Genomic DNA, 11,551 nt, shown 5'->3' with positions numbered 1-11,551 from the left:
CAAGGAATTGTGTGTGACAAGACTGACTCCATTCATATGGAGACTTGAGGCCAGACTCACCTACCACAGATCTGATGTCATGTAAGGAAAACATTGACATCAGGAAGAATAAATGGTCAATCCAAAATAAAAATATAATCTTGTGGTGTCATAGTCTGTGTACTATGAAAAAAATATATGTTTCAGATGTGTGTCCTGTTAAAGAGCATGCACACAGAACACGCTCCTCTATCAGCTCACTGCAGCCCTGTCCTGTCCTCCCGAAATGTGTGCAAATACAGACACACAAAGAGAGCTTCTACTTTACCCTCTGTATCTGCAGGCGGAGTTTCTGTGGAGGGAAGTGGTAAAGGAAGACTTTATTGTCACGCTACGTTTACAGTCACTCCTTTTAGAAACCTTGCCAATAATAAATACATGATGTATGTGAGCTAGTTTACGCTCATCACAATTCCATGGGGAAGTAAAATGAGGTTTTTCTATTATTTGTTGCAGCCCCACGTATCACTACAACCTATTGTGGTGACATTATGTGTCCCAAATTACCAATTAGAACTTTCGTTCCATTGCCGGAGCATTTCTCTAGGTGTGGGATCTCCACTGTCACCTCACAGAAGTAGATCCCTTGATTGTTGAAGTTAGTATTCCTTAGAGTCAGTCTGGACCAACTGTGTCCCCCCTCCTCGTACACCAGCTCTTTGGGGTCCCCATCGTCTGATACGTTTCTTCTCTTGTCTCGAATGCTGGAGGACACCAGCACACGGCCTCCCTGGGATCCATCACTATGAGACCAGGTCACTCGAACCCTAGACTCGTCTGGCACCTGGAAGGTGCAGTTGAGTGTCAGGGAGTCCCCGGTGGTGGCCCAGGATTCCTGAGGCTGGGACACTGTGCACCAGCCCACAGCAGCTTCCACACACGCCAACACTGTGACGATGGGGAAGAGAGGATATGTGTCAGAGAAGTTAATCACAGACAGAAAGCTGCATGTGCCTCTGAAATACAGACTTCTGGGCACGGTGGAGATGCTTTTTAATGTTAAAGGAGAGAAACATTAATTAAACTAACTAGACATGCTGACCAAGAACCTTAATCAGCTGATAAATAACAGCATAATATTCTGCGGCCATTTATGTTAACTGCTGATAATCCCCTCCTTGATTCAGGTAATTATTCCATATGTAATGCAGGTAATGATTTATCATTCTTGCCATATACAAACAAGTGAGACTGAATGTAGCTATTTGTTTGCAGTCTGTATCGGTGCCTGCTTATTCCAATCGAGGTTAGTCAATGACTGGAATGTTAGATTAGCATATTTTATGCATTCAGAGGTGCATTTTTGGTTATTCAACTTTTGGTAAATTATCAATTAATGCATACAATATCAAAGCATGTGAATCTAAGTAATTGCTGTCAAACAAGAGAGGCAATACAAGAAGAGTCATACATAAAAGACTAAAGAATTCCTAAGAATATGTTTTACAACTCTTGAATCTCTTGCTAAAAATATTATATATATTTCAACTGCTACTTCCTACATCCTGTATAATTTGAAATAATTAGTAAAAAAAAGTTTTTGTGCATTATAAAGGCATTATGAAGGTGCAGTTAATGTAGAGCAAAACTACTTCCTACTTCCTGTAAAATTTGAAATAATTAGTAAAAAAAAGTTTTTGTGCATTATAAAGGCATTATGAAGGTGCAGTTAATGTAGAGCAAAACTACTTCCTACTTCCTGTAAAATTTGAAATAATAAAAAAAAAGAAGTTTGATGAATGTGAGCGTAACACAAACTCTATAGAAACGCTGATTGTGTCTTTACCTGTCATGAGTCCAACGGCTGTTTTGTGTCCCAGTTCCATTGCTGCAGTAAAGACAAGTGAAGTTACTCGCTGTCTCTCGGCATCCCACACTCACATCTAGAAGGGACATGGAGGGGAGGGGCGATGACCACAAATGACACAAAGCCTTTTTTTTCAGTCACTAATACTTCTTGCAGTGTTATGAATATTATTTCAAAGTAATGCTTGGTTGTAGTGTAGTAAAGTTTGTTTGATGGGGCATAAAGGTTTCAGATTCGGAATGTCAGCAATTTCAAAATCAATTACATAAACTCATATCGCAAACATTAACTCTCAGAGATTTGTCTTCAAATATGTATCATACTAGATCAGAATCAGAAACATTTTATATGCCATGTACAAAATTATAAGGACTTTTTATTTGTTGAAGATGGTGGTATGTATTTAAACATACCAAATATACAACAAGTCCTCACCTCAACATACGATGCACATTGAAGGGGGGAACTCTGCTGTGTGTGTGTGTGTGTGTGTGTGTGTGTGTGTGTGTGTCTACCACCAGATTATGGTCAATCCAACCAAAGATGTAGTATCCCTGTACTGCGGCGATGCTCAACTCCACACACAGCCCTGTTGACAGCAAGTGTAGTTGTACAGTGATTAAAGTGACTGCAGAATAGTCTCCACTTCCCTCATATCCCACCCCCCCCCCCCCACTCACTTTTCAGGAAGTGCAAGCAGATACCTGCCTTAGTCATCAAGCACGATAAGTCGTGGGCTTGATCTTTAAAAGCGATAATGAACCCCCCCAGTGGAAATTACTGACATGTTGTGATGCTCTCTTAACAGCCCACACACCTATGTTCTAAATCTGCTTCTCCTGTACAGGCTGACGGTCAACATGGTATCTACACCAGAAAAAATAGGCCATAAGTTAGAAGCAGTGGTGTAGCTGTTAAACAAAATGGTGGGTAAACTATACATGTTTGTTTGCAGGCTCTTACACGCTGCTAAATAAAGGTGGATGTACGACTGTATGGGTGGGGGTAAGGGAGGTGTCTGGATCACAAACCGTATCTTTAGAGAGAATAGCAAAACACTATGTGTTTGTGGGTTAGATATACATTAAAAATCTATTATTTTGACGTTGTAGGGGGCATTTTTTTTTCAGTCCTCACAAAGGGAAATTCCATTTCATAAAAATCTATTACTGCAATCAAAAAATTTAAACTGCCAAAAGAATTGTATTTTGTTTGGTTATTTATGGTGAAGCTTAGGGCTTGACAGGAGTTAAGGTTGTCATTGTGGGATTCACTGCCCATAGCAGTGAATGGACAGTCCCCACAAAGATTTGACTACAGTGTGTGTTTGGCCCTTCCCTGCACTATGTGACCTGGATGCAGTGTGGGGTGTGGCGGTGGCAGCAGGTGGGGTGGCCCTGGCCCTGCTGAGCCTGGCCCCAGTGCTGATGTGCCACATCACAGAGGCCCGCGTCCTCGCCACCGTCCTCATGCTGTGCCGTTAGCTTTGGTATGTCATTGAGCATGACTGCATTACCTGGCACGCCCTCTGGGGGTGCTATGTGTCCTGAGCATACCTAACGACCCAGGGTGTGTGACTGCTCTGGCACTCCTGCTTCAAGGCCCAGGTGGGCTTGGCCATAATGCAGGGTATTGCCATTGTTGAGTGAATCCTGGCAATAGTGCTGCACCCAGGTCAGCCGGTCCCTCAGTATCAGCCACTATGTATGGCCTTGGTCTGTGTGTACGGCTGGCCCTGCTCATTGCAGTGCCGATGACCTTGGCCTCTGCCCCTTGTCATGAGCTTCACCTCCACCATGCTGTGGATCACCTGTCTCTTTTACTATCGATTCATGAATGAGATGACCAGCTGGAATTACCACTTGCAGGCGGAGGTGCTGGTGCCACAGGCCTGGTTGCTATAACTGTTCCATGCCATTTAAGGCCCACATCTGCTTGCGCCCAGCCTTGCAGCCCTCCGATCCCAATGACGTTGTTTCTGTGCAGGTCCTCCCCCACCTAAGGAAGGCCAACTTAGAAGCGGGAATTTCCCTGTCCCCCCAGTGGATTGTGGAGAGCTAGGACTCTGTCTTCAATGACAGCAGGTCAGGTACAGTACTTTCTTTTTTTACTACATTGACCCTCACTATTTCCTCCCACTCTTACATGAAGCTGGCTCTGGAAGTCAGAGGAATGGAAGTGCAGAACCAAGGCCCAGCACTTCCTTCCACATGCATTTTACGAGCTGACCGAGATGAACAGCAGAGCAGTTTTGCAGATCCTCATTCAGCACCTCACCCACAGACACACTGAGGCAACCCAAACACTGAACTGAACATGCAGGTTTGGTCTATAGACCCACTGCTGCTGCCCATTGGGAGAAGACCTGGAATAAATTTGCAACAGTGTAATCATTACATGATTAAAACATAATGTACATGATCATCTGTGTGACTGTTGTGTTTTTTGGCTATATATAAATTTAATTGTATTCGTCACTACTGTTCAAAAGTTTGGGCTCACTTAGAAATTTCCTTTTTTTCCAAGAAAACACTCATGAAATTAATCTGAATAGAAAATATAGTTAAATAAACAACCCACATATTGAACTCTACTCAGTCCACAAATGCGTTTTCCTTACAAATCCATCCATCCATTTTCCAAAATGCTTATCCTACTGGGTCGCGGGGGGTCCGGAGCCTATCCCGGAAGCAATGGGCACGAGGCAGGGAACAACCCAGGATTGGGGACCAGCCCATCACAGGGCACACTCACACCTACGGGCAATTTAGTAACTCCAATTAGCCTCAGCATGTTTTTGGACTGTGGAGGGGGAAACCGGAGTATCCGGAGGAAACCCCACAACGACATGGGGAGAACATGCAAACACACATGTGACCCAGGCGGAGACTCTAACCAGGGTCCCAGAGGTGTGAGGCAAAAGTGCTAACTACTGCACCACCATGCCACCCCTCCTTACAACTCTTTAAAGGGAAATCAACAGGCTTTCCGATGGTATAAGATGTATTGCCAACAAGTCTTGTCACAACAAAGAAATAATCGGCCAAACACAAATTTTCTTACTTTTTGTGCTAAGTTTATATACATATAATGAATCAGTTTAAACCTTGCCAGTGTTTCATTTATTTTTTGTAACCAATAAATTTATACGTGGATGAACAAACACATAAATAGCCATATGAGAAGAGTAGCTAACGTTCCTCGACTGAGGTAATTATACATTTAAGTATCAGAAGTTCCACTTCTAACTGTCCGTTATGGCTGAGCTGAGTACTCATTACATAACTGAGGTAATTATACAATAAGGTAAAGGTAATTTCGCCTTTTTTCTATAAAGCCACCACCTAGTTATTTGTTATATGACTTGTTATATAATACCTGCCTTTCGAAGCCTTAGCATGCTAAACTCAAATTTTGACGTTTTTACACATATGAAAGATAAACCTTAAGAAAAGAATAGGTCGGAACAACTTTTGTTGTTAGCAATCCTTAGTATGTACAACGAAACATTTGAAGTTTTTATAGATATGAAAGATAAATTATCGGAACGACAAATAATTACTCGGCATAACAATAGGTGGTTTTCTTAAAAACGTAGAAGTTTGAGTTGCCCTCAAAACTCAAAAATCTAGTGCAGTAAGTTGCCTTGAAATTTTAAGTTGTCTTAACTGTCTCCGTTTTACAGTATATCTATTTTGATAAGCCACCAAACCCCATCTGTCCATTTCTCAATTATTTTTGTGGACTTTCAGTGTTCTGGGCTTCATGAGAACATGGTGAATCTAGCGGCGCCATAAAACCAGTGTGTGGCTTTTATAAAAGCTGCTTCATGTCTGAAATATATGGCCAGTAAATATTTAAAGATATCGGTAATGTTTATTTAAGTACTTCAATGCAGCGTTTTAAAAGTTAACAGTCTGTCCGTGTGTGTGTTTTTTTCGGGCTATAAAATCAAGATATTGTAATGACTTAGGTCCTCACGAAGACAGTAATGCACGGGACGGTGGGGATGGTGTGGCCGAAACATCAGAGTTGCCCGTTGGTGGTGCGCTGAAATCAACAATTATTTAGCTTATAAATATTGAAGCGCTGGGCAGACCGAGGTATTGTGAGCGAAGCGAAGAAGAAGACTTACGTTGCGGATTTCAACAAGGATTTCATTGCAGTCCGAAGCAGGACTGTAACAGACCCCGCCCTCCTAATGAACACCGAACCCAAATGCACAGCGGAAACACGCCGATTAATTTTGTGATACACGATACCGTGTAGTCTGGTGCTCTACATTTACTTTTGGAATCAGGAATGCTCGATATAATTTGAAAACACCATTAGAAGTGTGTATAGACGGCGAAAAGACGTTTTGAATGATGTATTGCTGCTTTTTCACAAGTCACACGGGGGTCACAATATCTGACATCAAGTAAAAAAAGTCACCCCTTTACCATAGAGCATGTAGAGCTGACCTGTACATCCTAGTAATTAATTATGTCCAGGCTTTTTACCATTTGCCACTTTTTGCTTGTTTTTGTTTGAAGTTTTTATTTGTTTGTATTCAAAATGACGTTATCTTTTTCGAAGTGCCGGTTTTGACGTCTCAGAGATTCTAAAAGACGTAATAATCGTCACGTGACAAGAGTTCTTATATACGTAGTTCACCGCAATACTTGGCATTTGTATGAAAATGAACTCAGGAGGTTGGTGTGTTTTGAGAGCTGGTGAAGACTACAGACGTCAACAAGGTACGTAACCCCCCCCCCCCCCCCCATCCGAAATGTGTACTTTAAACCTGCAAATCAGCTATAAAGAAATCCACTTGTCCTTTTGTTTTTGAAAAACTCAAATATATCCTTTGCCTTCTTCGTTTTTTCCCCATATGGTGGAAGCCTGCTTATCTCACAGTACTTTTTTTACAGTAGTTAAACACTGATGGTATGTTGTTCAGACCCAAAATGATCTCTTCGTCTCTTTCTCCATAGCAATGGCAATTCCTTCAGTGCTCCATATCCTCCTCATCTTTTCCCTGGTGGGCCACAGCTTTGCAGAGGATGAGGCTTCTCCTCGAGGCTGTGGCTCCCTCCTAACCAGGCCATTCACCAACCTGTGCGACCTGGACGCAGTGTGGGGTGTAGCGGTGGCAGTGGCGGCAGGCGTGGCGGTCCTGGCCTCGCTGATCCTGGCCCTGGTGTTGTTGTGCCGCCTGCGACGCATCACAGAGCCTGAGGCTCGCAGCGGAGTGGCACCGCTGATCCTGCTCCTAGCCACCATTAGCATGCTCTCTGCTCTTAGCTTTGTCCATGTCATGGAGAGTGAAGAGCATGTGTGCATTGCCCGACACTCCCTCTGGGGGGCACTCTTACTCCTTAGCATTGCATACCAAGCGACCCAGGGTGTGCGATTGCTCCGGTGCCCCTGCTTCAGGGCCATGGCGGGGGTGGCGATAGGCCTGGCTGTAGTGCTGGGTCTTGCTAGTGTTGAGTGGATCCTGGCGATTGCACTACACCGAGGCCTGCCCGTTTGTCAGTATCAGCCGCTGCGCATCAGCTTGGTCTGCATATACGTGGTGACCCTGGTGTTGGCAGTACCAATTGCCTTGACCCGTGGCCTGACTCGGGGGCAGCCACAGTGGAAATGTAGAATTCTCAGCCTATTTATTATGTGCTACATCTCTGCTGTGGTGTGGGCCATATTTTTAACATACCAGCTATACAACAAATCGCTTCCTGTCCAGTCCCCTAACAAGGAAGACGAGATGCTGGCAAAGATGCTGGTGGTGCAGGCCTGGCTGCTGCTGGTGCTCCATGCCACTCCTGAAGCTCATGCCTGCCTGCGCTCAGCCTCACAGCCTTCGGGTCTGGTTGATATTGCCATGCAGGCCCAGCCCCGCTCGAGGGAAGCCAGTGTGGAAGAGGGCCTTCCCCTGTCCCCCCAGCCTAGTGTAGAGAGCCAGGGCTCTCCATCACACAGCAGCTCAGGTACAGTACTTTCTTTTTTTACTACATTGACCTACTGTTTGTGTGTTTGAGAGAGAGCATGACCTTCACTATTTCCTCCCACTCTTACATGAAGCTGGTTCAGAAAGTCAGTGGCCCAGCACATCCTTCCATATGGAGATGAGCAGCAACGCAGTGAGTGCATCTCCTCATTCAGCACCTCACACACAGACACAAGGGGGCAACCCAAACACTGTACTGAACATTCAGCTTTGGTCTACAGGCCTTTCCCTGTTCCTCAGACCTCACCTGACCAGATCCTAAATACCATGGATGCAGGTCAAATTAGAACTGGGCTGCACCCCCATCAGTCCGAGTTACATCATGCTGTTTAGGGGGTGCATGTATACACAAGTAGCCCTCAGCAATCCCAGTCAAAACTTTTAAGTGTCACCGCTGAACTGCTGAAGGATGTTTATAAGGTCAGTAAATACTTGTTTCTCATCTGCAGGAGCCCATGCCCTCCACCTCCACCGGAATATATCACATTTGGCATACACAGTCATCTGGATTTTGAGGAGGATGGCTCTGCTTAATTGGCCATGGACCAGCTGCTGCTCCCCACTGGACATCTGCAAGATTATTAATACTTACATGATTAAAATATGTAATTTTTATGACCATCTGTGTAATTGGTGTGTTTTGTTGCTAAAGGGTTAAATAAGCATTTAATTGTATTCACTATATGATATATAAGAAGATTCATGTTGGAGATTCTCTAGAATTAATTTGTATTTTATATCCACAATTTAATATAATTTACTAAAGCTTTAATTTTTAATTTTAATACGAAGGAGCACAGTCCCTTTATTTGGGCGCTCACCTGCTATGCTCTGTGTTACGTCCACAACACTGCTGAGTAATCGGCAAGACAAAATTTAAACAATGGTTTTAGACTGATTTTTACTTGATTTTTATTGAAGTCTAATCAGGTAAACATGACAGTTATATTCAGGGGTCAATACTATGGGAAATTCTGACGCACATTGTGACCAAAATGCATTTTTTTACCATGTCACAGACCTTTTGTTCTTCTGTGGACAAGTTGGCAATCCCTGGTTATGTCATCACTTTACTCAACATGTTTATATATATACACTATATTAAAAGTGCATTTTAAAGTGGTTATATATTAATTTCCACTTCCGTCGCTTTCGTATGATTTCTTATCCAAGGCAGGGTTATGGTGAGTCTGAAATCTATAAGTAGGCACAAAGAAGGGTCTCATTCTGCCCATTCAGTCCTATGGGAAAAACCCAAATCCAACAATGACAATCTGAACCGTAAGTAAAAAAAAACAGCTAAAAGACTTTGGGCATCTTTATATATTTTTTTGCATTCAGATTCTTATGAAACTGAGTTTCCCCCTGTGGGGATCGAAAAAATCGGTCTTCACAATGTAATATATACTTAACCTACACACACAGACACGTGGTCATGTAATCATAGCTTTTTGGGGACTGCTCATTCATCTCTATGGGAAAAATACTAATGCTGACAATGACAAGCTTAACCCCCACCCAGCCCTAACCATAACCATAAGTAACCAAACAAAATGCAAGGGTTTTTGCATTTTTAGTATTTTTTATTGCAGTCACAGATTTAAAAAAAATACAGTTTTCCCATGTGGGGACCAGGATCACAGTGTGGAGGGCCAATGTAATGGCATCCTCAGATGACCTGTTTAACCAGTAGGCAAACTGATGTTGGTCCAGGGAGGGAGGTATGTTCTTCTTGATGTGTGCTAGGACCAGCCGCTCAAAGCACTTCATGATGATGGGGGTCAGGGCCATTGGATGGTAGTCATTCAGGGTCCTGACCGCTGCCTGTTTAGGGACGGGCCTGATGGGGGCAGACTTGAGGCAGGTGCGGACAGTGGCTAATACAAATCTAGCACTGTAGAAATAGGATTTTGAAAGGCTGACCACAGGTCTGAAAAACCATGCTGCATGTATAATAGAATAATGTATTATCACATAAAACGGGACAAGACAGGTCTCGAGTACTAGAACACTGGCCCTAACAGTACAACACACAGGGTTTTTGGATTCCTCAGGAGACGACTCAGCCACAACACTGGTTCACAAGCTTTTTGTTTATAATTTATGGTGCCAGATTGATTTTGTGATGCTGATTTCAGCACTTCAAAATTTTCACATCACATGTTGTTGAGAAACGGCCCATTTGTTATAATTATTGTAAAATACAGGTATTTTGCATAACAGTGGTTAACAAAGATCTAAGTATAAAACAACTAAGGGTTGTCTTATGAACTTACTAATGCTGCTTTAAGAAATGCACTTAGAAATTTGCTCTCACCAATAGTTTTTCAGTGATGTAATATTTGGCTGTATTGATAGTATATAATTCCTAATGAAGAATGTATGGGCATATTTCAGAGTAAATGCATATTTATATTTTATTTCTGAACATTTTTAGGACTTCACAGAACGGCACAAAGTACTACATGTGTGTTTTGCCAGAGTTTACAAGGTGTACCATGTTTGAACATGTTGAGAGAAGTCCCCGCTCTCTCTCTCTCATATATGTAGGACACATCACTTGCATAAAGTCTGATCAACATATTATCAGTGTTTAACCATCCATCCATCCATCCATCCATCCATCCATCCATCCATCCATCCATCCATTTTCCAAACCGCTTATCCTACTGGGTCGCGGGGAATGTTTAACCACTGCAACCAAATGTACTGTGAGATAAGCAGGTTTCTACAGTTTAGGTACACGAATGAAGAAGCATTATACATCTGAGTCTTTCAAAAGTAAAAAGGCAAGTGGATGATTTTATGGTCCCCCTTTATGCCAAATTTAAATGATCATTTAAAAATATACGTACAAAAAGTCTAAAATGTGTCCCCCAATGTGAATGAAGATGTTGTAAAATTCTGTTGAACTTACACGGAATTGCCCAAGAAGAAAAGAAAAAAAAATCTGTCAGATGTTTGTTCGTTTCTATTCCGTTTAATTTCTTAGTCTATACTAAACTCGGGTTCGTGGTTAAGACTTTGACGTAACAGTCTAGGTTTATTTCAATCAGCAACGCTACCTTCTTTTCACATACACAGGATATATTAGTTCTTGAAAGAAGCATAACGACGGCGTTTGAGATTCACGGCATGTCAGTTCCATGTACCGAACTCACTTTATTCACCTATGCCGAGGGAACACGGGGGAGAATAATTTCCCGTAGCACCTGTTTATGAGATTTTGGTCATATCGCAAAGCCCTACATTTGTGTGTTATTAAACAAAATTTGACCAGATGAAGATTTTAACATTTTTGTCAGGACATCATCAACATGCAATTCACCAATAAGTTACCCTGATCACAAAGATCCGAGGATCACCTCTTGCTATTTCTAGAGCCTCCATATTGTACTGTTAAGTACACGAAAATCACATATATATGGGATCCGCTGATGGTTCGCTTTTACCCACAGATTCGGATATATCCATCTCCCCATAAAGCTTAATAGAAGTGGTATGGAAAAAATGCTGATTATTACATATGAAAATAGGTGATGCCGATAATAGACCTGAGAGAGCAAACAAAGGTTGTCCGAAGAAGCTGCAGTGGTGGCAGCTCTTTCTGAGTACGACGTTAATAAACAATGTGTTTGCAAACTTCGAGGAACTTCTGCCACAGAGCAGGCTACAAATGAGAATACCAAAAGTGACCCTGAAATATGTTTCCC

General features: G+C 42.5%; 2 protein-coding genes across 2 annotated transcripts in view; one reads left to right on the top strand and one right to left on the bottom strand.

Annotated features, from left to right (window-relative positions):
• The window catches only part of LOC125716579 (uncharacterized), a 32,461-nt gene extending 28,454 nt beyond the window's left edge, over positions 1-4,007 (bottom strand). The window contains exon 1 of the mRNA XM_048989050.1: positions 3,992-4,007. The gene's annotated coding sequence lies outside the window, so the exon portion shown is untranslated. The remainder of the gene's footprint in view (positions 1-3,991) is intronic.
• A 2,441-nt stretch (positions 4,008-6,448) lies between these two features.
• On the top strand, positions 6,449-8,457 carry LOC125716541 (G-protein coupled receptor family C group 5 member B-like). The gene is made up of 4 exons (XM_048988970.1): positions 6,449-6,585; positions 6,823-7,818; positions 7,913-7,971; positions 8,288-8,457. The coding sequence occupies exons 1-4, from the start codon at positions 6,522-6,524 to the stop codon at positions 8,351-8,353; spliced, it is 1,185 nt and encodes a 394-aa protein (XP_048844927.1). The 5' UTR covers positions 6,449-6,521; the 3' UTR covers positions 8,354-8,457.
• Positions 8,458-11,551: the final 3,094 nt, after the last annotated feature.

This window comes from Brienomyrus brachyistius, chromosome 21 (assembly GCF_023856365.1).
Source record: "Brienomyrus brachyistius isolate T26 chromosome 21, BBRACH_0.4, whole genome shotgun sequence".
Taxonomy (NCBI): domain Eukaryota; kingdom Metazoa; phylum Chordata; class Actinopteri; order Osteoglossiformes; family Mormyridae; genus Brienomyrus; species Brienomyrus brachyistius.
The sequence above is the reverse complement of the archived record's forward strand: the minus strand, read 5'-3'. Positions and strand labels throughout refer to the sequence as shown.

What these genes read in the sequence shown, in the direction of transcription:
- LOC125716541 (XM_048988970.1), top strand. Translation starts at nt 6,522, where the DNA reads ATGAAAATGAACTCAGGAGGTTGGTGTGTTTTGAGAGCTGGTGAAGAC. An exon ending in AGACTACAGACGTCAACAAG is followed by an intron (nt 6,586 to 6,822) that starts GTACGTAACCCC and finishes CTTTCTCCATAG; the next exon opens with CAATGGCAATTCCTTCAGTG. An exon ending in TGGAGATGAGCAGCAACGCA is followed by an intron (nt 7,972 to 8,287) that starts GTGAGTGCATCT and finishes TCTCATCTGCAG; the next exon opens with GAGCCCATGCCCTCCACCTC.